At 39.0% G+C, this 25,561-nt stretch overlaps 1 protein-coding gene across 1 annotated transcript; it reads left to right on the forward strand.

Moving 5' to 3' along the window:
* The first annotated feature begins 3,686 nt into the window (after positions 1-3,686).
* LOC125855908 (uncharacterized) lies at positions 3,687-4,879 on the forward strand. Its single transcript, XM_049535559.1, has 3 exons — positions 3,687-3,875; positions 4,098-4,253; positions 4,550-4,879. Exons 1-3 carry the CDS (start codon positions 3,687-3,689, stop codon positions 4,877-4,879), a joined length of 675 nt encoding a protein of 224 aa, XP_049391516.1.
* Positions 4,880-25,561: the final 20,682 nt, after the last annotated feature.

Consider the following 25,561-nt stretch of genomic DNA (forward strand, 5'->3'; position numbering starts at 1 on the left):
AATGATCCCTATTGCTTCCTTACTACCCTGAAGTTCTGAGAACTCTTTGAAAGATGATTAATGCACAAGAACTAGAGGCTCAGAGACACAAACTGGGACTAGAAGCTGAGATTGATGCTGCAAGGAATGTACATCAAACTGCATGAATCAATCAACCTAGGCCAGGTGTCCAGCAAAATGATGGAATCAATCAACTTAGGTAGTAGATGAGAATATAGGGGTGGAAGGAGTAGTCCATCCCCAGCGCCAACCAATTACCCCAAGGGGTAGAGCTCATTACCCAACTCATATGATGTATGAAGAAGATGATGCTGACTTGGATGGAGCTGGAGCCACTGGAGCCATAGTGTTACTTGCACTACCCCCAGGTGTTAAGTTCACAATCACCAGTACCATGATCCAATTGCTGAACCTGAAAGGTATGTTTAGAGGTGCAACTGGCGATGATACAAATCAACACTTGATGAATTTTGTGGCAATCTGTAAGTCACAAGAGATTCTTGGGGTCAACCAAACAACAATGAAGCTGAGGTTGTTTCCATTGTCTCTTACTAGAGAGGCGACTAACTGGTTGAATGAGATGCCAGATGACTCCATCCGAACTTGGAATGAGTTGAAAGAAGCTTTCCTGGAACGATTCTTCCCAGAATAAAAGAGGGTGCAAATGAGGGACGAGATTAGTACACACAAGCAGCTACTAGGAGAGGCAATACATGATACTTGGTGGAGGTTCAACCAAAAGCTGAAGAAATGCCCCAACCATGATCTTACCGAAAGGCATCTTAAACAGACCTTTTATAGGTCTCTGAATTATGTTACTAAACATGTTGTTGATGTAGTTTGTGGAGGCTTATTTATGAGGAAGTCATTTGCAGAGAGCATGTAACTATTGGATGAGGTCTCAAAGAACAACAGAGCATGGTACACTAGAGATGCAGAGGTAGGAGAGCTTGGGTATACATTTGAGCTTTCAGCTAAACAGAGGAAGAGAGAAAAAAAAAAGGGACCAAGACATGGCACATATGAGGACTCAAATAGATCTGCTCACAAAGCACATTGTCGCCAAGTTTGAAAAGGTGAATGCTGTGGGACAGCAAAACAGGTATGAGGATCAGGATCTTGACCTTGATGAGGAAGCTAACTACTTGGGGAACCAAGGGGGTTTCCAAAATTATAACTTTGGAAATCAGGGTTACAATTCTGGAAACGCAGGTTGAAACTATGCTAGGAATGGTCAGTATGATAGACCATCAAATAGAGATCAAGAAAACTAGAAAAATGGAGATGGGTATATGAATGATCGCAGTGGTGTTTATGTGCCCCCAGGCAATAGAGATCGGGTAGGTGGTAGTTCCAGCGGATCTAAGCTGGAAGATATGATGGCTAAAGTACTCCAAAAGGTTGAATCAACTGATGCAGGGGTAAAACAAATGAGAGGTGATTTCTCAAGCATGAGTCAGTTGGTGGACTTTCACACCACCTCTGTTAAACAAATTGAGCAGTAGTTGGGCAACTCTCAGCCTTACTGAATTAGAGAAAGAATGGATCACTACCAAGTGACACCATTCAGAATCCCAAAAAGGACGGGCACTGCCTGGCCATCGCCACCAGGAGTGGTAAAGTTCTTACTGACCCTATATTTGCAGGTACCAAACATGAACAGGTCTTGGAGCAAGCTGGCCGAGATGAGGATGAAACCGTACATGTAGATGACTCGGAGGAGGTTCAGCATAAATCACAACCTGCGAGAGGAAAAGAGAAAGAGATCGAGGAAAACCTGCCTTTATAGCAGAATGCTAGACCACCTCCTCCTTTCCCTCAAAGGCTTAGAAAGAAAGCTGAAGATGGGAAGTTTACAAAATTCATTACCATGTTGAAGCAACTTTCAGTAAACATTCCACTGGTGGAAGCTCTGGAGCAGATGCCAGGATATGTCAAGTTCATGAACGACTTGGTTACAAAGAAAAGAGCTGTAAGTCTTGATTTTACTAATGATGTTCACCATTGCAGCGCCATTGCTACCAGATCTCTGGTTCAGAAAGAAGGAAGACCCAGGTGCATTCACTATTCCATGCAGCATCAGATTAATCATCTTTGCGAATTCGTTGTGTGATCTAGGAGCCAGCATCAACTTGATGCTACTAGCCATCTACAAGAAACTGAGATTGGGAGTTCCAAGACCCACAACAATGAGGTTGATGATGGATGATAGGTCAGTTAAGCGGCCTGTGGTAGTCTTATGTGATGTACTTGTGAAGGTGGACACTTTCATTTTTCTGGCTGACTTCATGATCTTAGATTACGAGGTGGACTTTGAGGTCCCCATCATTTTTGGAAGACCATTTTTGGTGACAAGGAGAGCCTTGGTAGATGTTGAGAGAGGTGAGCTGAAGTTCAAACTTAACAAGAATGAGGTAAAGTTCAATATTTGCAGGTCAATGAAGCAACCCAATGATATGAATGTGGTATCTGCAATAGAGGTGGTTGCTGATGAAGACATGAGGGTACCCATAGAAGAGAGGATGGCTGTTGAAACCTTAGCAACAGTGCTGATGAATTTTGATGCTGATTTCCGCTTTGACTATATTGAGACTGTGAATGCTTTGCAGGGTATGAGAGCACACTCATATGCTCCAAAAAAATTGGACCTGGACTTGAAAAAGGGCCATTAGGTGGACCATTGTTGATATAATTGGAATACCCACAAGATTCAGCTTGATGAGGATTGCAGCCCAAGCATTGAACACCAGCGGAGGCTAAACCCACCTATGCAAGAGGTGCTTAAGAAAGAGATAATTAAGTGGTTAGATGCTGGGGTGGTTTATCCCATTTCTGACAGTCACTGGGTCAATCCAGTGCAATGTGTGCCTAAAAAGGGCGGTATGACTTTGGTGGCAAATGCCAAAAATGAATTAGTCCCACAAAGACCAGTCACTGGATGGCGAGTGTGTATGGACTACAAGAAGCTCAAGAAGTGGACTTTGAGGGATCATTTCCCCATGCCTTTCATGGACCAGATGCTTGATAGGTTGGCAGGTAAAGGGTGGTATTGTTTCTTAGATGGATACTCTGGCTACAACCAGATATCAATTGCTCATGAAGATCAGGAAAACACCACCTTCACATGTCTTTATGGAACCTTTGCGTTTAAACGCATGCCATTTGGACTGTGTAATGCACCAACAACATTCCAAATGTGTATGATGTCCATTTTCTATGACATGGTGAAAGACAATATAAAGGTATTTATGGACGATTATTCTATAGTAGGTGATACTTTCAATGATTGTTTGTTGAATCTTAGCAGGGCTTTACAGAGATGTGAGGAGGCCAACTTGGTGCTAAATTGGGAGAAGTGCCATTTCATGGTAAATGAGGGCATAGTTCTTGGACACAAGGTATCACAGAAAGGGATCGAGGTCAACAAGGCCAAGATTAAAGTGATTGAAAATTTACCTCCGCCGATCTGTGTGAAGGGTGTTCGAAGCTTCCTAGGACATACCGGATTCTACAAGCATTTCATCAAGGACTTCTCCAAAATTGCACACCCTATGTGCAAGCTTTTGGAGAAGGAGGTGAAATTTGTCTTTGATGAGGCATGTCTCAAAGCTTTTGAGTGCCTAAAAGAAAAGCTGATTTCAACAACAATGATTATTGGCCCAGACTAGGCGGAGCCAATTGAGGTGATGTGTGATACTAGCGTGACTACGTTAGGAGTTGTATTGGGACAGAAGTGCAACAAGATGTTCCATCCGATTTACTATGCTAGTAAGTCGCTAAATGGGACACAACAAAACTACACAGTCACTGAGCATGAACTATTGGTTGTAGTGTATGCGTTTGAGAAGTTCAGAGCTTACCTGCTTGGCACTAAGGTGATAGTTCATACAGATCATGCTGCCTTGAGATATCTCATGGCAAAGAAAGATGCCAAATCTAGGCTCATCTGATGGGTGCTGCTTCTCCAAGAGTTTGACTTTGAAGTGAAGGATAGGAGAGGTTGTGAGAACTAGGTAGCGGATCACCTCTCTAGGTTGGAGGCTGCAAAGAAGGAAGAAATTGAGCTTGTGATAGATGATACATTCCCGGATGAGCAGGTATTAGCTGCTACTCTTGACCTTATTCCTTGGTTTGCTGACTATGCTATTTTTCTGGTTAGTGATGTGATGCCTGAGGGGCTGACATATCAGCAAAGGAAAAGGTTCCTGCATGATGTAGGCAAGTACTTTTGGGATAAATCGTATCTGTACAGGGTGTGTGTTGACAACATAATTAGGTGATATGTTTCGAAAGCCGAAATATTACACATTTTGGAGGCCTGTCATTCATCTCCAGTTGGTGGTCATCATGGTGGTGCTCGTCACAAGATACTTCAGTGTGGGTACTACTGGCCTAAAATTCATCAAGATGCAGTGGACATAGTAAGGAGCTATGATGTGTGCCAGTAGCAAGAAGCCATCTCTTGGCGCCATGAGTTACCCATGACACATATTCTGGAGGTGGAATTGTTTGATGTGTGGGGTATTTATTTCATGGGCCCCTTTGTGAGTTCATATGGGAAGAAATACATACTGTTGTGGTTGACTATGTGTCCAAATGGGTTAAAGCTGTTGCTTTACCTGAGAACGATGGAAAGAGTGTTGTTGGTTTCCTGAAAAAGAACATCTTCTCAAGGTTTGGAATACCCAGAGCCATTATCAGTGATGGTGGTTCTCACTTCTGCAACAAGGTGTTCAGTGCACTTCTGACCAAGTATGGGGTAAAACAACATAAGGTGGCAACACCTTATCACCCACAGACCAGTGGACAAGTGGAGGTTTCCAATAGGGAGATTAAAGCAATCTTGGCCAAGACAGTTAATGCCAACATGACAGATTAGGCAAGGAAGCTAGATTATTCTCTATGGGCATATCAGACAGCTTTCAAGATACCTATTGGTATGTCTCCATATCAACTGGTGTTTGGAAAGTCATGTCATTTGCCAGTTGAGCTTGAGCATAGAGCACTCTGGGCATTGAAGAAGCTAAACCTCAGTTGGAGCGAAACTGCGAACTTGAGGTTATATCAGATCAATGAGATGGATGAGTTCCGTCTGAGGGATTATGAGAGATCAGCACTATATAAGGAGATGATGAAGCTATATCATGACAAGCATATTGAGAAAAGAAGCTTCACTCCTGGTGACTTGGTGTTACTTTTCAACTCCAGACTTCGTCTGTTCCCATGAAAGCTAAGATCTAAATGGTTTGTACCTTTTAAGGTCACACAGGTTTTTCAATTTAGTGCTATTGAACTGGAAAATGGGAAAGGCGAGAGGTTCAAAGCTAATGGTCAGCGAGTCAAGGCATATTTGGGTGCTCCTGAGGATGTGAAGATTGTAGAGGAATGCAAACTTGATGAAGTCTGAGTAATCAAGTAACATGCGTCGCACCGCGACGTTAAATTGTGCGCTTCTTGGGAGGCCACCCAAGATGTAATTGTATAAGGTATGTTCCCTTTTGCCTTATTTTTCTTTGTTTTTATAGAGTCATTGCGTGCTAATGTGTATATATGGAAAAATGTAAGACCTGGTGCAGATTGAACTTCACGGACAGTCTCATGGACCGTGGTGCTCTTCACGGGCACTTTCACGGTCCGTCAACTTGAGGACAAAAGTTCGGAAGCTACTGGAAATTGCATAAAAAAGGGTTCATGGAAGGGTTCACGATCCATTAGAGTTTGTATGGACTGTCTAGCCTCTCGTGAACCTCAGGTATGAATACCAGGTTTCAAAGTCGCAGACACAGACGGGTTCACGGATCGTGATGCCCTTCACGGGCAACTTCAGAATCCGTGGTCTTCTGCAATCAAGTGTTATATCTATGTTAGGATCACAAATGGTCGCACGGACCATGATTCCCTTCATGGGTAACTTCACGATCCATAGTCTACAATCCAGTGTTACCCATATCTTACCCGACCCGTGCGTAACCCAATCATAATGAAACATATTTATTCAATTCCAAAGGCCAAAGAGTCAGTTTCTTCTTATTGTTCTCCTCCATAACGGCTATCTAAGGGTAGAATCGATTACCATTCATCAATAAATCCTACATCCACCCAAGAATCGAAACACTAAGTGCTCAGTTGTGTAAGTGTGTCAAGTTAATTCCAGATTTCGGCTCTGTCACTATTTCCAAGTACAATGGGTCCCAGAAGATAGATTGTTAACAAACCTACCCCCGTCACCACTTCGCAATCAGAGGGTCATGACAAATCCGAAGCGAGTGGGTTTGAGGTGCAAATAAATATTACACCTGAAGATCACTCACCTCGAGCTAGTAGATCACTGGGTAAAAGAGCTATTCTCCAAGACTCTCCTCCTCAGGCTGAAGAGGGAGGTAGTAGTTCTGATAATGGGGAAAACTCGGGAAGTCAATCTAATGCTGCTGCTAGTAGCCAATCTGCGGATGACTAGGGGGGGAGTGCTGAATCTGAAAATGGTTCTCAGGAAGACACAATTACCTCTCCACCTGTGGCTAATACAGAAGCTGAAACTAGAGTATGAGAGGTGACACTGGCCAACCTATAAGCCACTGGCCCTACACATTCAATAATCTCAAATGGCCCAATGTATCGAGGACTAAGCTTGCCCTTCTTGCCCAATCTCATCACCCCCTTTATGGGTGACACTTTTAGAAGAACTTGCTCGCCAGCCTGAAATGTCATATTCCTTACATAACGGTCTGCATACTTTTTATGTCAACTCTGGGCAGCTAGAAGCTTAGCTTGGATGCTTCTCACCTTATCCTGAGCATCTTTCACCAAATAAACCCCCAAAGATTTCACATCTCCAGCCTCGAACCACCCTATGGGTGATCTACATCCCCTCCCATAAAGTGCCTCAAACGGGTCCATGCCAATGCGGGAGTGGTAATTGTTATTATAGTAGAACTCACACAAAGGCAAGAACTTATCCCATTGCCCTTTAAAGTCAATCACACATGCCCTCGACATGTCCTCTAACACTTGAATAGTTCTCTTTGACTGCCCGTCTGTCTATGGATGGAATGCCGTGCTAAAAGTTAGTTGAGTTCCCAACTTCTCATGCAATTTTCCCCAAAACTTGGATGTGAGTTGCGTACCACGGTCCGAGATGATGGAAAGCAGCACCCCATGCTGCCTTTCTATCTCCTTCACATAAACCTTAGCCAACTGTTGGGTATTATAGTCTACTCTGACTTGAATGACGTGGGCTGACTTAGTCAATTTGTCAACCACCACCCAAATAGAGTCAAACTTTCCCAAGGTCTTAGGAAGACCAACCACGAAATCCATAGCTATCCTTTCCCACTTCCATTCAGGAATTGGCATTAGCTGAAGCAAGCCTGTAGTCCTTTGGTGCTCATACTTTACCTGCTGACAGTTTTGGCACTTAACCACAAACTTAGCTATGTTTTTCTTCATGCCAGACCACTAATAAAGTTGTTTCAAATCTCGATACATCTTAGCCACACTCTTATAAATGGAATACCGCGAACCATGGGATTCTGTCAACATCTTCTAAATCAAGTCATCTACTCGGGGAACATAAATTCTTTCCCTAAATATGAGCACACTACCTGCATCAAGAGCCTCATCTTGTGCATTGCCAGACACTGTCTTCTTTATGAGCTCATTCAGACTCTCATCCTCAAACTGCTTGGCCTTGATCTCATCAATGAATATAGGCCTAACCTTAATGCTGGCTAACACACCACCTTTCTCTGAGATGCCCAACTGCATGAACTTAGACTCCAAGGTTTGAATCTCCTTGGACAAAGGTCTCTTGGACACACCCAAGCAAGCTAGATTACCCATACTCACCATCTTCCGGCTTAATGGGTTTGCCACCACGTTAGGCATACCCGGATGTTCTGGATGGTAACATCATAATCCTTCAGTAACTCCATCCACCTTCGCTGTCTTAGATTCAGGTCCGTCTAAGTGAATATATGTTGTAGACTACGATGATCAGTAGACACCTCAAACTTGACACCATAAAGGTCATGCCGCCAGATCTTGAGACCAAACACTACCGCTACCAACTCCAAGTCATACGTTGGGTAATTTCTCTCATGCACCTTCAACTTCCACGATGCATAAGCAATTACATTTCTTTCATTCATCAACACAACACCAGAGCCCAAATGGGAAGCATCACAATAAACAATAAAATCTTTACCTTCCACTGGCAGTGTCAGAATAAGTGATGTGGTAAGAAGAATCTTGAGCTTTTGGAAGCTCTCTGCACATTTGTCAGTCCACTCGAAAGGCACCTTCTTTTGGTTTAGCCTTGTCAAATGCATGGCGATAGAAGAAATTTTTTTCACAAACCGTCGATAGTAGCTGGCGAGCCCCATAAAACTCCTAACTTCATTCACAAAGCTAGGCTAGACCTAGTTCTTGACTGCTTCGATCTTTTGGGGATCTACCATTACCCATTCCTTTGAAACCATATGCCCCAAAAAGACTACTGAAGTCAACCATAACTCATACTTGGAAAATTTTGCATACAACTTCTGATTTTCAAGGACGCCCAAAACAATACAAAGATGGTTGACATGCTCTTTCTTACACTTCAAATAAACCAAAGTGTCATCAATAAAAATGAGAACAAAAGAATCAGGAATGGTTTGAACACACCATTCATCAAACTCATGAAGGTTGCAGGCACATTGCTCAACCCAAACGACATCACTAAGAATTCATAGTGCCCATAGTGGGTCCTGAATGCTGTTTTGGGTACATCCTCATGCCTATTTGTAACTGATGGTAACTAGATCTTAAGTCAATTTTAGAGAAAACAGATGCATTCTGCAACTGGTCAAATAGATCATCTATCCGATGAAAAGGACAGTTATTTCTAATGGTGACCCTATTCAACTGTTGGTAGTCTATGCACATCCTCATACTACCATCCTTCTTCTTAACAAATAAGACAGGAGCACCCCACGGGGAAGCACTAAGATGGATGAAACCTTTATCAAGAAGCTCATGGATTTTAGCTTTGAAATCTCTCAATTCGGTCGGAGCCATGTGATAAGGAGGAATGGAGATAGGGCAAGTGCCAGAATCCTAGTCAATGTAGAAATCTATATCCCTATCCAAAGACATACCAGACAAATCGGTAGGAAACACTTCCTTGAATTCAGACACTACGGGAATAGACTCAATAGAGAAGACTCAGCATCAACATCACGAATATGAGCCAAATATGCCAAACACCTCTGCCCCACCCATTTTCTAGCCCGAATGAAAGATATGACCTTAGCTGGCTTAGGCTTGTACACCCCTTTCCACTCTCTTCACAAAGTCTGTCACCTCATTAAAAATTTTACCTGAAGAGTTAATGTGAACAAACAATATCTATAACTCGGCGTTCAATCCCTTGAAGAATAGATGAATCCTCTTCTCCTCTGTAGTCACCAACTGTGTAGCATATGTAGACAAGGCATGAAACTTAGCCTCATAAGAAGCTACAATCATACCACCCTGCTCCAAGGCCATGAACTCATCCATCTTGCGATCCCTCAACATCTGGGGCACATACTTCTCCAGAAACAAAGCATGGAACTGCATCCTAATGAGTGGAGGAAGGAACGGGGATCTGCATTCCGCATAGGCCATACACCACTACTTAGCCTTACCTTGAAGCTGGAAGGTCACGAACTCTACTCCATGTGGGTGTACAATGCCTAACTTGTGAAGCCTCTCATAGCAATCCATAATGAACTCATAGGCATCCTCACTTTCAGAACCATGGAACACATGCGACTTCAGCTTCTGAAACTTAGTCAACATCTCATGCTCACTACCAGTCATCACAGGACCGAATAGGGGATGGAAGAAGGCATCAATGCCTAATGCTCTATCCACCTTTGAAACATCAGCAACAATGGGATGGTTGACTGGAGGTTGAGCAGCTGCACTATGGGAAGGACTCCAGAGCCGACCAACCCCTTCAGAAAGGTCATGATCTGCTGAGTTATCACTGGGTCTAAGGGAGGAAGACATGTAGTCTCAGCCCATGCGTCCTCCTCTGGTCCAACATCCTCGTCGTCTTCAATTTCCACATTCTCTTCCACATCTTCTTGGGGTGTAGGAGGGGCCTCTTCCCTTAGAACATTCTGAAATGGGATCTACTCCTGGCAAGTGCTACCTTTCCTCGGCCCTTGCCTTAACTACGACCTCTTACTGCGGGCTCCTCTTCTAGCTCATTGATGGGAGCTACAGGCCTGACGGCGTTATATCACGTGTTAACCATCTGCGTACAGAAAAGGGAAGAAGATTAGATACCAATTTGGATAACCAAATACCAATTGAAATCAAGTCATAGCACGAAAAGGAGAAGAAAACAAAGAGATTTCCTGATGTCCTGGAGCCTCTCGAGGAAAAATACAGACATCTCCGTACTATTCCGCAAGACTCTACTAGGCTCGTTTTGGTACAATGATATCAATGAACCTGGGATCTGATACCAAACTTGTCACGACCAAGACCGCCGTGATTGGCACCCACACTAACCCTCTGGTGGGAGAAACACTACCACAACCCGAAAAAGCAACTTAAAGAAACTAAACCATTTAAAGATATGAAAGCATGTTTAAATGATGAATTAAATAATGAGTTCCCATAAACTTCGAAAGTTTAACAAAATAACCAAGCATGATCCTCGCGGAAATTCAACCCCTAGACCTGAAAGTCATTGCACCAAATCTCTACTTACCAACAAATCTAAGAAAAAGAGGGTGAAACCCCAAAAACTAAACATAAGTAAAAGTATGAATATATTGTCTGAGTCCAAAAAGAATGGACTAAACTAATGATGGATCCATGTCAGCCTAAAAGAACTGGCTCACCCTCAAATTCGGTTTCGGTCAATGATCTCCTAACTGAAGTTTGTCAGTAGCCGCCTGAAGATGCCCTGCACTCAACAAAGAAAGAACAAGTGCAATATCAGTACACAAAACCACAGAGTACCGGCACGATCACGCGGCTAATCCAGTAAGCAAAATATAAGCAAGTATACAACACAGTAAACACACACATAGAAAATGCATAATTCAATTTTTATTTTAGGAGCAACATACAATTCCCCAATATAAATAACATGTAGATATGAATGTAATAATCACAAGTGGTCCTCTCATGGAACCCATACCCAAATTGTTAGTGTGGAACGTGACACCCGATCAAATATATATGTGTCGAAACGTGACACCCGGTCCAATATATGTGTCAAAACTTGACAGCCGATCCAATATATATGTCGAAACGTGACACCTGATCCAGTCAGCACAACTATAGTCACAATCACACCCATAATGATCAGTGCATATAGTCACACAGTCGAGTAACAAGTTTATGGCATGTAATTGTTCATAGTTAATCATTTCCTTAGATTCCATTCATGTTTTCCTATTAACATACATGCATGCATACAATAGAGCAATTAACATGCATATATTACACAATAGGAAGTCGAACTATCACCTACCTTGAAACCAAGCCTGAATACTCCTAAGACACTTAAGCCTTCCCTTTCCAGAGTCTTGCAACTTGTTCTTAGTCTAAAACAATTAATTAATGCAAAGATCAATAAAGAAGGCCTAATTTACCTGGATTATAACAAAATATCAACCAAAGGCTAAACCCATGATCCTAATGCTCAACTAGAGCTTTTCCCACCATTAACTTCAGGCCAAAACCCTTCCCCAATGATAATTAACAAGGGTTCTAAGTTCTACGAATCAAAATACAGATTAGGGGAGTAATTAACTTACCTTTGGCGCAAGAATTCTTGGAAATTTGATGAGAAACTGCCCTAGGTCATCCTTAGCTCTTAAGAATGAGGTTTTTGCAGAAACTAATGTTTTTTGGGTTTTTACCCGATTAAAGTAGCGACTGGCCCACCACAGCGGTCCCTATCCCACCACAATGGGCCTCATCCCGACACATGGCCCCCTTCCTAGAGGGATTAACCATGCCCCGGCGGCTTGCACGGAGACAGAAACTCAGAATTTGAGTTCTAAGCTCCCATTTCACAACACACCTTCAAATCTTGACGTTCTAAAACTACCCCTTCCCACCAAGATCAGTTTCGGTAGTTCTACTCGCCCGAATTCGATCAAGTAAAGCCATACAGGCTCTTTAACGTCTTGGCTATCCACTCACAGCATCAGAATCATAATTAAATCCCCCATCCATTACCGGTTTACCCTAGACCTCACCTGACTCAGATTTCATCCAAGTCTAGCGTAGGCGAGAAATTTCCAAGTTACTACTCAGAAGTTTTCTGGCCCAAATTCCTTCCCCATAGGGTTTTCCATAATGACGGGAATGGGTCATTACATGACTTCCTCAAATTTTTTGCTAAGACTAACTCATCCATAAGGATCTGAGCTTTGCTTTTCAACTACCTTGAGTATGAGGAGTAGTCGAATGAATAGGAGGAACACATGAGTTAGAGTAAGTTCCTTATGAAACAACTCTACTGCACGATTGAGAGTATGAAAGAAGGGAAACTTTTCTTAAATGTCTGTAGTTCCTAATTTATAGAATTGGGGTGCTAAAAACCATAAAAAAGATCTTACTTGACACGACTTTATAGACACCCTAAGACACTTAAACTTTGTGCTCTGATACCAAGTTTGTCACGACCCGAGCCTACACTTTGGACGTGGACGCCTCTCAAGAACCATTAACGGTCCCAAAGAGAACCTTCATCTTGGATGACTACAAGCGGAAGACTAACTCAAGTGTATATAAGCATTAAATTGAAAGAAATGATAGATCAGTAGTATCTTTAAATCCCAAAACTCTCTAAATATACTAAGTATGAACATAGGTTTTCAGTAAAATATCTGAAACTGAAGGACTCTCCAAAACTGTCTATCTGTGAAACCTCTGCTATACAAAGATGAGTACTGAGACAAGACCCATGACTCCTCGAAAAAAGTTCTACTAACAACAACTAAAATTGGAGTACTTCGAAAGCAAAGAGGCCTCACTAATAAGAAGATGAGTTGATGAAGTGATCTCAACAGACTCTTGTTAAGGATCCTAATAACCTATATCTGCATCATTAAAATATGCAGGTTGAATGAAATCACTACATTTAATCTGCGAGTATGTAATATAGTTGAATAACAAATAACTGAAAGAAAGGGTTGCAATAGATAACAATGTGCTCAATTTGAATGAAAATAAATAAAGGAGTTAAATCATTCAAAGTTTTACAAAATACTTTCTCATATCTAAACTCAACTTAATAAGTGATGTATAAAAGTACACTTTAACTCTATTGGGAGATTATCTAACCGACAACCATCACTATGAGCTACATGTACATCATCTCGCCCACGCTGCCAGAACTATCCTATACCTTGCCGGGGTATAGAACACCTCAACTAAGTGAATCCACTAAACTATGCTTAAAAATTAATAAGAAATCATCTAAAAAGTATGACCCTTTACCCATGTTGGCATACATGGTTTATGAGGACTTTGAGTTGTCTGAACTCGTCCTCATATCGGTGCTCAATACTACTCCCAATAATATACTCATGATCATATGTTTAAAAACATAACTATTTCTCTGGTTTGAGATAATTTCTCAAACTACCCTCTTAAAAGATGTAACTGCTCTTGAAATATCTTTTGAACTCATAACTTATTTAGAAATCTCAGTTATTGTTTTATCGATGTAAACATTAATAACTCTGGGAATACATAGCCCCTTATACTCTTACTCAATTCATACTTGAAAATTAATTCTAAAAAACATATCAAAATCATATTTTAATATGATCATTGATGACTCGGGAAGTCATACTGCATAAACATTGATGGTATATCTAGATACCATACTTCTGAAACATTGATGGCATACTCAATCGTCATACTAATTATGTTTTAGAAACTCTTTCTCAAAACTCATCTTTACTTCCTCAAAAACTTAGTTTAAAACTCAAATATTGAATTTAAATAGCTTCTCAAGATTTATAACTCAATTCATAGGGTGCATTCGGAATTATGGACATTATCAACTCAACTCAGGCATCTTAATAGCAATATGGAAATTCAATACTCTGAATTTAAGAACTCAACTATAGTACTCATCTAAAAAATACTCAATTCATAGGTTCATGCTGAAATATAGACATGAACAAATCAACTCAAGAATATCAATGCCCAACATATAGCAACTCAACCATTAGGAATACAATTTCAAAGAGAATTCGAAACTCAAGAACTCAAAATCAACTCATCTTAAAAATAAACAAATCTAGGGATAGAATACTAGATTACACTTTTACTGATTTGAAAGTAGATGTAGGGCATGAGGACGAACTAGTCCAACACTATGATAGCCTTACATACATGGAAGAACAGGGTTCTTTGAAGAATCTTAAAGATGAACTTAATTAGAAGCCTTGAAACCCTAGCTCGAAGAAGAACTATCAAGAAAATCTTTCTTGAGATTCTTGAATTAGTTTATTGAAATCTCTATGACCAATAATTATGATTTTTATTAGTGATTCATAATTGCATAGAGGAATTTAAGTTGTAAAGATTGGAATTCTTGGAGAAAAAATTCCCTTGAAGAAGAATCTTGAAAAAGATTGAAAGAATCTTGAATGGAGTTTTCTACTTTGATTTTTCCTTAGGGTTTTGCCTTATGGTTTTGAGAGAGAAGAGAATGGGAGATTAAGAGATGAAAATCTAATTATTTTGAGCCTTTAATTAGTCAAGAAATTATCTTAGGATTTTCTTAGAGGTAAAAAGATAGAAACGACCCTCTTTAATGTTTTTCCATTGGCTAATTCGTCACTGCACTGTATCAAGTTACCAAAATGGTCATAACTTCTTACTCAAAACTTGGATTGTTGCGAAATCAGTGGCATTGGAAAGAATATTCAAATATCTTTAGTTTGATAGGTTATGGGCCACGTAACTCTATATAATCTAAGAGATATGATTTTTTGAAGTTGACTCAAAGAGAATCTTATATCAAAACTTAATCGGTAATGAAACTTTCGACTCAACTTTGTTCTAGCAGATTCTAGTTACCTTAGTTAATATAAAAAATCATTCCCACACTTAAGAATTTACCTTTTCATATATGAGAATTTAAGAACCACCTAGTACGATCTTATTCACAAATGAAGAATGGTTTGGATCTTAACTTAGAAATTTTTGGGGTGTTACAGAATATTAACTTCTTAAATGAGTGGAATGACTCGATGTTCTTTTTCTTAATCAATTCTTTTGAGATTTTAATATAAAAACTATTCCAATATATATTATTAATATGTATGAAATAATATATTAATATTATAACTTTTCGCTAATGATTTAAAATACATGTCGACATAAATATTACATCTAATCTATTTAATAAGTAGAAACTTGAAATGAGGTGAAGGCAATAAATTATTTGAAAGGAACTGCAAAACATTAGTAGTACCTTCTTAAAATATGATTTTACCAAAAAATATAAAAGAAGTAACAACGACAACATATTAATAATAATAATAATAAAGATGAGAAATAATGGTAAATAATTTAATTTTTTGTTAATAACATAGAAGATCAAGAACTTCTTTTTGTAGAAAAGAGGGGAAAAATTAAATTTCAATAATTGCATAACATAATTCCATTGTATACAACCATTTTTTACTAAATTTTCTCAACTAACATTTATAAACAATACAAAATTACTCCTTCAGTTTCATATTATTGAAATCATATTTGCTTAACACAACTCTTAAGAAAAGCATTAATAATATGAGTATCTTTTACTTAGTTAACCTTATTGATAGTGCTTAGCAACTCTAATAGCTTGTTTGGCCAAACATCTAAAATCAACTTATCTGACAAATTCTTTTCAAAAGAATATTTGTTGTGTTAAGACACTTTTGAGTGCAACTAGTGTGTGAGAAGTTATTTTTAACTAGTGCAACGCCGAACATGCTAGACGTCAGATAAAATGACATTGAGGGTCATTACATCTATTTATTCTCATAATCTCCCTACATATTATTCAAAGAATATTTTTTATCTTTGTTATGTCGTAAATTTTTCTTTCGCTGTTGATGAATTAGATTCTACTTCTAGCTTAGATAATCAAAAGACTCTATGTCTAAACCTATGATGGTCTCGTAGTCTCAAGAAGGTGTTTTGTGGGTAATACTTCAATATTACTCTTTTCATCTCATTTTTTGTAATGTCATTTGAATGGACTTTTTGTGTACTTATACCATTATAGGATTGTTGTTGAGAAGTTATTTTTATAGATAAATTATCACATCAAAGATAGAAAAAATGACATTGCATTAAACAATCATAGGATTGCATGAAATATTCTGGGAAATTCTAAATAGTATCGTTCTAAATTAAGGTAAATAATATTATTGCTTATACATAGAAAAAATATAAGTTAAATGTATGGATGTTATGGAAGCTTATCAAATCCCGCTCTTTCAAAAAAGATAGTCCTATTTCTTGTAGTAATGTTCCACAATAATATTCACTTACATGGAAAATTGTTATACTTTTGATTGATTTAAGTAAGTAGATTTAATGGTTTATGGCGATAATCACACATTGAGGGGATTTTTGATCTATAAGACAGACATGTCAGCACTCTCTTTCCAAATTAAAACTAAAATATTAATATGTGTATAAAAATAAAGATAAAGGGTTACCTTTTTTCGATGGTAAAAAAGTTAACCAATTTAGTAAAAAGAGAAAAATAGAGAGGAAAGGATGTCCAGAAAGGATTCCAACTAAAACATTATTGATGTCTAACAATTAAGACATTACATAGCCCTAAAAATTCAATATCGAGTCTCTATTAACAATTCCATCTTTTAGAGTGATCAAACAATTCAACTATTCATTATCTTTCCCATTCAAGAGTCCTAAGTTTATCATTTTCATATCATACTTTTTTTTGTAAGCAATCCTTGTTCTCTGTTATAAGTGGATCCCCATTGTTTCATAGTTCTTTGGGTGTAAGCTATTTTTTATTTGTCATTTTGTTTGTGATTTTAGGGTGTCCCGTTTAGAACCTTTATTCTACTTCCGAAACAATAAAGGTTAAAGTTTTAAGGATCAGATGACTACTAAATTATTTTTATTGCTCAATTCAGTTGCATTGAAGTACATCTTTTCTTACAAAAGCCATATAAATGAAGCTATTGAAAATTTAGAACGCGTCAATAGATTGATGGTAAAAAATCCTAACCTTTTCAAAAGAACTTGACAGTTGAATAATGTTGTAGTGGTAAGAAAGTTCATTATTACCTGAGCGAAAGCATGTTATCTTCCTCCAATTGTTGTGTAACACCTCGGTATTTGAAAGATCTAAAATTAGAAAGAACTAAATTGGAAATAGCAAAATTTGAACTTTCGCAAGTTATGCATAAGTTATGAGTTTTGGATCAATTTCAAATTGATGATGAGTTAGGTGACCCATAAGATATCAGATGAAAGGTCTTGGAATCCTCTTTCCAACGCCACCGAGTTTGCTAATTTTTGAGCTTGTATGAGGGAGATATGCCCGTTTGAAGTCATGATGTCTAATTAAGGAAAGGTACTCGAAAATATGAGGGGTATTTTGGTCTTTTTCTTACCCTATCAGATTAAAACAAATTATGGTAATATTTAAGGGTCTAAACTGATTTGGTTCAGTTTTCACAATCCTAATTTACGCTTAGGGTTTTAGAAAAGTGTTCAAGAAGAAAAAAAAGGAGAAAGGAGGGAAGATTCAAGGCGTTTGTCGAGATTTCTTGCGAATCAAGGATTGTTTCGGCAAGCGTTTGATCCCTAGAGGTATGTGAGTTCTCATAGTGGTGGATTCGTTCACCCACACACGAATTGTGTTGTTTTAATCCAATTTCGTTCTCAAAGCTGAAGGATTTGAGTTCTTGATGAGTTTTCTTGAAATTCCATTCCTAAGAGGTATGTGAGCCAATGTTGTTGTTGATGCTTTGAGCAAGTTATCTATGGGTACTACTTCCCATGTTGATGAAGACAAGAAAGTGTTAGCCAAAGATGTGCACAGACTTGCACAATTGGGAGTCCGGTTAATTGATTCCAATGAAGGTCGAGTGGTGGTGATGAATGGGGTTGAATCATCACTAGTGTCCGAAGTGAGAGAGAAACAAGACCAAGACCCTATTTTGCTTGAATTGAAGGCAAATCTTCATAAGCAAAAAGTGATGGCTTTTGAACAAGGGGGAGATGAAGTGTTAAGGTATTAAGGTAGATTGTGTGTACCAAAGGTGGATGAACTAAAAGAGAGGATCATGGATGAAGCTCATAGCTCCATATATTCTATCTATCCACAAAGATGTATCATGACTTGGGAGAAGTCTATTAGTGGAGTAGTATGAAGAGGTGTATTGCAGAGTTCGTTGCTAGGTGTCCTAATTTCCAACAAGTCAAGGTAGAGCACTAGAGGCCTGATGGTATGGCTCAGAAAATAGATCTCCCAGAATAGAAGTGGGAGATGATCAATATGGATTTTATTACTAGTTTACCATGGTCTCGCAAGCAGCATGATTCTATTAGGGTGATTGTAGATTGGATGACTAGATTAGACCATTTCTTGCCGGTAAAGACTACTTTTTCAGCAGAGGACTATGCTAAGTTATATATTCAAGAGATAGTCAGAATTCATGGAGTTCCAGTGCCCAGTATTTCAGATAGAGGTGCGCAATTCACCGCACAATTCTGGAAGTCTTTTAAGAAATGTTTGGGTTCCAAGGTAAATTTGAGTACTGTTTTTCATCCTCATACTGATGGTCAAGCAGAGCGTACGATTCAGACTTTAGAGGATAGGTTGAGGGCGTGTGTGATTGACTTCAAGGGTAATTGGGATGATCACTTACCTCTCATTGAGTTTTCTTACAACAACAGTTATCACTCTACCATCCAAATGACTCCCTATGAGACTCTTTATGGGAGAAGATATAGATCACCTATTGGATGGTTTGAGGTTGGTGAAGTGAGGTTGATAGGACCAGACTTGGTTCATAAAGCTATGAAGAAAGTGAAGACTATTAAGGAAAGGTTGAAATCATCGCAGAGTTGTCAAAAAACCTATACTGATGTTAGGAGAAGAGACTTAGAGTTTGAGGTTGATACTTGGGTTTACTTAAAGGTTTCACCCATGAAGGGTGTTATGAATTTGGTAAGAAGGGGAAACTCAGTCCCTGGTATATTGGTCCTTATAGAATATCCAAGAGGATTGGCAATGTAGCCTATGATTTGGAGCTATCGTTAGAGTTAGCGGCACTACATCCGATATTACACATTTCAATGTTGAAGAATGTATGGGTGATCCTTCACTTATTATACCAACTAAAGACATTGGTATTAAGGATAGCTTATCTTATAAGGAGATTTCAGATTCTGGATTGTTAGGTTCACAATTTGAGAACCAAGGAGGTAGCATGAATCAAGGTCTAATGGAGGAATCAGTTTGTTGAGAAATCTACCTGGGAGGTTGAGGATGATATGAAGAAGAGATACACACATCTCTGAGTCTGGAGAACCAAATCAAGGTACTAATTCTTTTTTTCGTACTTCTTAAGTTGAAAAGTTGTGTTACTTTGCATATTGAGTGTTTGAGCTGAGTGTTAGATGCTACCACCCTTACTCTACTTAAAGTAATCTCATTCAAGCACTAATTTTCCCAAGGGGGAGATATTGTAACACCTCGGTATTTGAAAGAGGTAAAATTAGAAAGAACTAAATATGAAATAGCAAAATCTAACATTTTGCAAGTTATGCATAAGTTATGAGTTTTAAATCAACTTCAAACGACCATAACTTTCAGTACATGATGAGTTAGGTTGCCCATAAGACATCAAATGAAGGTCTTGGAATCCTCTTTCCAACACCACCGAGTTTGTTAATTTTTGAGCTTGTATGAGGGAGATATGCCCATTTGAAGTCAGGCTTCCCAATTAAGGAAAGTTACCTAAAAATGTGAGGGGTATTTTGATCTTTTCCTTACCCCATCATCTTAAAACGAATTATGGTAATATTTAGGGGTCTAAACAGATTTGTTTCAGTTTTCACAATCCTAATTTACGCTTAGGGTTTTAGAAAAGTATTCAAGAAGAGAAAAGAGGAAAAATGAGGGAATATTCAAGGGTTTCGTCGAGATTTCTTGTGAATCGAGAATTGTTTCGCCAAGGGTTTGATCCCTAAGAGGTATGTGAGTTCTCATAGTGTTGAGTTTGTTAAACCACACACCAATCATGCTATTTTAATGCAATTCCATTCTCAAAGTTGAAGGATTTGAGTTCTTGATGAGTTTTCTTGAAATTCCATTCATAATCTTGATTGTTGGGATTTTGATGAGTTCTTGAGATAAAAGTTAGTGATTTGACGATTGTTTTGAGTAGATTATCGTGTACTTATGTTGGGTATTCAAATCTAAGTGAGTGGGGGAAGAAACCATTTTATTCTAGGAGAGTTAGGGTTAGAAAATGAGAAAGAAATTTGTCGAGGAGTTGTGGGCAGTGGTTGGCGCGCCGCCTCACCAGTGCATCAGAACTTGTGTTCTATAGTATAGGGGCTAGCGCCCTGCGCCACTCAGTGTGCCAGGGTCTTCTGCCCCATCCGTTCTTCGTCGTTTAGCCTATCTCAGTTCTTTCAAAGGGTACCTTTCATCCCATTTGATTCTAACTACTCTAAACTACTTATAAACATGTAGAAATCATTCATAGCATGAATCATAACCTTGAACATAATTCAAATTCAAGGTAGAGTTAAGAGTTAAGTCTTGGGAGTTCTTTCGAGTCTTTTGCAAACATTTTTAAAACTTGTTTGAAAACTTGAGCATTTGTGTTGAGGAAGAGTAGAATTGAGTTCATTTTCTTTAAAATGATATATGGGAACTAAGTATTCCCAAGAATAAATGTTTTTACATTCAATATAAGAGGAAACGCCGATTTCCAAAAGAGTTCATGAGTAGTTTTAAGTACTATCTCTTTTTAGGGAAACCTTTTGAGTAATAGTCTAAAAGTTGAGGGTGAGGAAATGTCTTCTTTAAAACATATGAGCTAAGTAATATTTTGGGAGTAGTATTGAGCACCGATATGGGGCAGAGTTCAAACAACTCACAGCCCGTATAAACCATGTAGCCAACGTGGGTAGAAAGGGTCATACTTTTTAGATAATTCCTTCTTGCTTTTTAAGCATAGCTTAGTGGATCCACTTAATTAAGGAATTCTATATCTCGGGAAGTTATAAGATATTTTTGGCAACGTGGGTGAGACGTTGTATCATCACATAGCTCATAGTGATGGTTATCGGTTAGAGAATCTCCCAAACAAAGTTTATTTTGTATTTTTATCTACAAACGAAGTTATAGTTTATTTTCAATTACATCGAGTTGTTATCTACATTTTTAAAGCTTTTCTTTATATCACATTATTGTTATTGCTTTTATATTGAAATGAGGTTGAGTTGAGTTGAGTTGAGACGAGATAAGTTGTTTCTTCAATTCCAGTTCAACCATATGTCATGTTTTAGATTTCCCCTCACATGCTCGTACATTCCATGTACACATTCTATTTTTCCTGCATCTTTTATGAATCTTTTATGATGCAGATACAGGTAACCAAGATCAGCAACCAGTGCTTCGTTGATCCAGTTGAGTTCCAAAGTTGTTTGGTGAGCCTTCTTGCTTCCGGAGGATCCCTTCTTTATTTTTAGTTATTTCAGTTGTTAGGATGATCGGGGATCTTGTCCCGACATCCCTCATAGTATTAGAGGATTCATAGATAGATAGACAGTAGTTTATGAGTCTTTTCGTTTTCAGTTGTTTATGTTGAGACATAAATTGCTTCTTTGGTTAGTCGAATGTTTTATTTCTAAAAATATTTTGAGAATTTCTTTAAGACATTGAGTAAAGTTGTGCTTTTGAGTTAATCTTGTTTATGAGTAAGTCTTCCGCTAAGAGTTTAGCTAAGTGAAGGGTTTGCTTGGGGCCAACAATGGTTCTCGAGTGTCGGCCACTGATGAGTCCATGATTTGGACTCATTTAGGGCTTTATTTGGATATGTTTAGTGTCCTTAATGGTTATTTTGTGCCGCCAATAACTGATATAAAATCCTTGTTTTCCAGGTATTTGGATTGAGGAACAAAGCATGGACACTAATGGGCAAAATAGAATAAGGCAGGTGAAAGAACGAAGAAAAGAAGGCATATTGATCGCCTAATCCATTGGGCGAGTCGTCGAGTGGTCAATACCTCGCCAAAAGTTCCAGTGTGCCAAGCCCTGAAGGAGAATATCAAGTCGATGATATCGCCGAACGATTTCGCGATGAAGTGTTGGATCGCCCAAAGTTACAAAACTTGAGGATGCTGAAGGCTAAAGCAAAAATGCGATGGAGCTAACCAAATGGTGGATCACCGAGTTGATCGGCGATCCTGACTTACTGTGCTGAACGACCATTCGCAACAGATTTTTGGCGACTATAAATACATTTTCAAACATTATGTTTAGTATGAAATTTTATTTTGAACATTCATTAGAGTAATTTTTGAGTTTGTACTGAGAGTATTGAAACAATATTTTCATTAACTTTGATGAATTGAAGTTTTCCATTTTTGAGAAATTGGAAGTGGGTCTTTGAGATTTTTCAATTGGACCTTTGTAAAGATGAAATTAATCTTACCCAGTCGTTGGAAACACAATTTGGTAATGATTTCTATCTTTTTCTGATGTCTAGCTAAAACTCCAATTCTTGGGGTGTGATTATTGGCTGATTTAGCTTATGGGTATTGTTAATTGATAGTTTAAATGCTGTTAAAAGGTTATTTCAATCAGTAATTGTGGGTTAATTTAAAGAGTTGTAGTTGCAAATGCAATTCTACCTTCGTGTTTTTAGCTTGCTCAGGAGAGAGGTTTTAAAACCAAGATTACTTATTTAATGGTCTGTGGGTATTGGGTTGTCATGGGTTCATCTTGAGAGTGTGAATCCTAAACCCTTTTCCACACATTCAGCTCAAGAGAGTGAATGGACTAAATCATATGCTGTTCTTAATTGTTGCTTGTTGCTGTTCGAGAGAAACCAACTTGATTCGGGGTAAATCATTCGAGAAAACGTTTATCCCTACTAAAGTCTAGCTTATTCACTGTTTTCATCTATTTACTATCAGTTGCAATTACCCATTTGTCTACCTTAGCCTATAATCCAATCACATCTCAAGAACCCATCTCATTATTTGTTAATTAGTGTTATTTGTTTCTGTTGTAGTTGATAATTACAATCAAAACCCCTCTGTTATTTGACACTTGTGTCACCCTAAATTTGAATTATGTTTTTATTCGTAAATATCTATTTCTATGATTGACTTTAACATATTTGAACTTGGCTCTTGAATCTTAAGCACATATCACTCCCTGTGGGATTCGACCCCAACTCACTTAGTTGGGTTATATTACTGACTAACGATCGTTGGCACTTAGAATTGGAAGAAGTATCCTGATACGTGAAATCAAAATGGCACCGCTGCCGGGGAGTGGTGTTGGTTAAGATTCTTTAGTTAAGTTGAACTTTGTTCTTGTTAGTTATAGTTGAACTTACTTAATTTTAGTCTTTTTTTGCTTGTTAGTGTTTGAAACAGGAAATTTGAGTGTGAACGGCATCAATGGAAGACAAGTAGGACACCAAGATGACATTGGAATCCTCAACGATGTCAACAAGCCTAATGCTAATGACCCCCATCTTATGGGTGGAATTGGTGCCATTCGCTTGCCTCCGACCAAAGGGAATGCGGTTTTCCATATCACTAGTCCTATGTTTCAACTCTTGCAATTGAAGGTGCTGTTCAGTGGCTTGGCTCATGAGGATCCCCATGAGCATATTAGAAACTTCGTGGATGTTTGTGGACCATTCTCCATAAGAACATATCCCAAGAGTTGGTCCGGTTGAAGTTGTTCCCGTTCTCTTTAATGTGAGTAGCATGTAAGTGGCTTGCTGAATTGGCACGTGAATCAATCACTTGGTGGGAGGAGCTGGTCACTGCATTTCAAGTGTGATTTTTCCATCCTTCGAAGATGATGACTCTTCAGGACAATATTCACAGCTTCAATATTCACAGCTTCAAGCGTCTGGAAGGAGAGCCAATTCATGAAACTTGGCTACGATTCAAGAATTTGGTGCTCCAATGCCCAACTCATGGCTTGCCTGACAACATGTTGCTGCAATATTTCTACCAAAGTCTTGATTCGGTAAACAAGGGTGTTGCTGACGAACTTTCTCCCGGAGGTTTGATGCAGCAACCTTATGTGATAGCGGCCAGGATCATGACAGAACTTGACATTTTGTCCAAAAATGTCAGGGGAGCTGGTGCTCAAGGTGTCAATGTCGTGGGTGTCGGGTGTGTTAATCCTGATGAGACCAAGTTTGAGGCTTTGTATAATGAAGAGGTGAATTTCTTAGCCAACCAAGGTGGTGGTTATCGTTCAAACTATCCAAGGTAGGGTGGTAACCAAGGTTGGAGTAGGTATGGAGGTTGGAAGGATCGTTTACTCGAGAGTAGAGGGACCGTAACCCACTTGGAAAGAGAGATGGGGAGAAGGATAGATATGTTCCTCCCCATGAGCGCCAAAAGCCAAAGGATTCCAAGGAAGGTTGGTTGGAGGATTTGCTTTCTCGTATCCTCAACAAAGTTGAGTGGTCGGACAAGATTTTGAAAGAAATGAAAGAAGATGTTTCGACCCTTAGCCAGACGATTACCTCCTATTCAGTATCGATCAAACAGTTGGAGACCCAAATAGGTCATATCTCATCTCATTTAAATCCGAGACAGTAATGGGGGTTGCCTAGTGATACTATGGCCAACCCCAAGAATGAGGTTTGAGTGTGGACTTGCGTCGTGCCGCGATGTTAACTAAGGCGCTTCTTGGGAGGGAACCAAAGTTTTATTTTCTTTCTTTTTAAGTTTGAAATAATGGTGAGTTGATTGTGCATGTCAAAGTGTAGAAGGTGTTTGAAAAGTGCAGGTTGGCGAGCTAAAAGTCCAGTCGGCGACTCGCCGATGAGGTCGTTGAGCCCAACTTTGATCGCCGTTGGACTCAAGACATTTTAAAATTAGATTCTGTAAAACTCGGCAAGCCTAGGAACTGATTGGCGAATCGCCGACCAGGTCGTAGTTCACGACTTAGTTCACCGTTTGGACCCCACATTAACGGGAGGTTCTGTAAAACTCGATGAGGTAAGTACCCATTTGGCATATCACCGAGTGGGTCGGCGAGCAAGACTAATGTCGCCGAGTAAGCTAGAACATGACGGTTTTTAAAGGCCAAAGGTTTAAACTTTTAAACTCTTTCACTTTCCCTCACTTTTGAACTTCCCAAACTCAAACCCGCATAATATTTCCCGTATTTCTTGCATTAATCACATTTTAGTCATCGGATTTGTGTTTGGAGTTGGACTACTTTGCCGCCTAGCGTTTCAAAGTATTTATTCGGCATCAAAGGTTGGTTTTCCGAGCCTCGAATTCATTC

This window comes from Solanum stenotomum, chromosome 2, assembly GCF_019186545.1.
Source record: "Solanum stenotomum isolate F172 chromosome 2, ASM1918654v1, whole genome shotgun sequence".
NCBI classification, from domain to species: domain Eukaryota; kingdom Viridiplantae; phylum Streptophyta; class Magnoliopsida; order Solanales; family Solanaceae; genus Solanum; species Solanum stenotomum.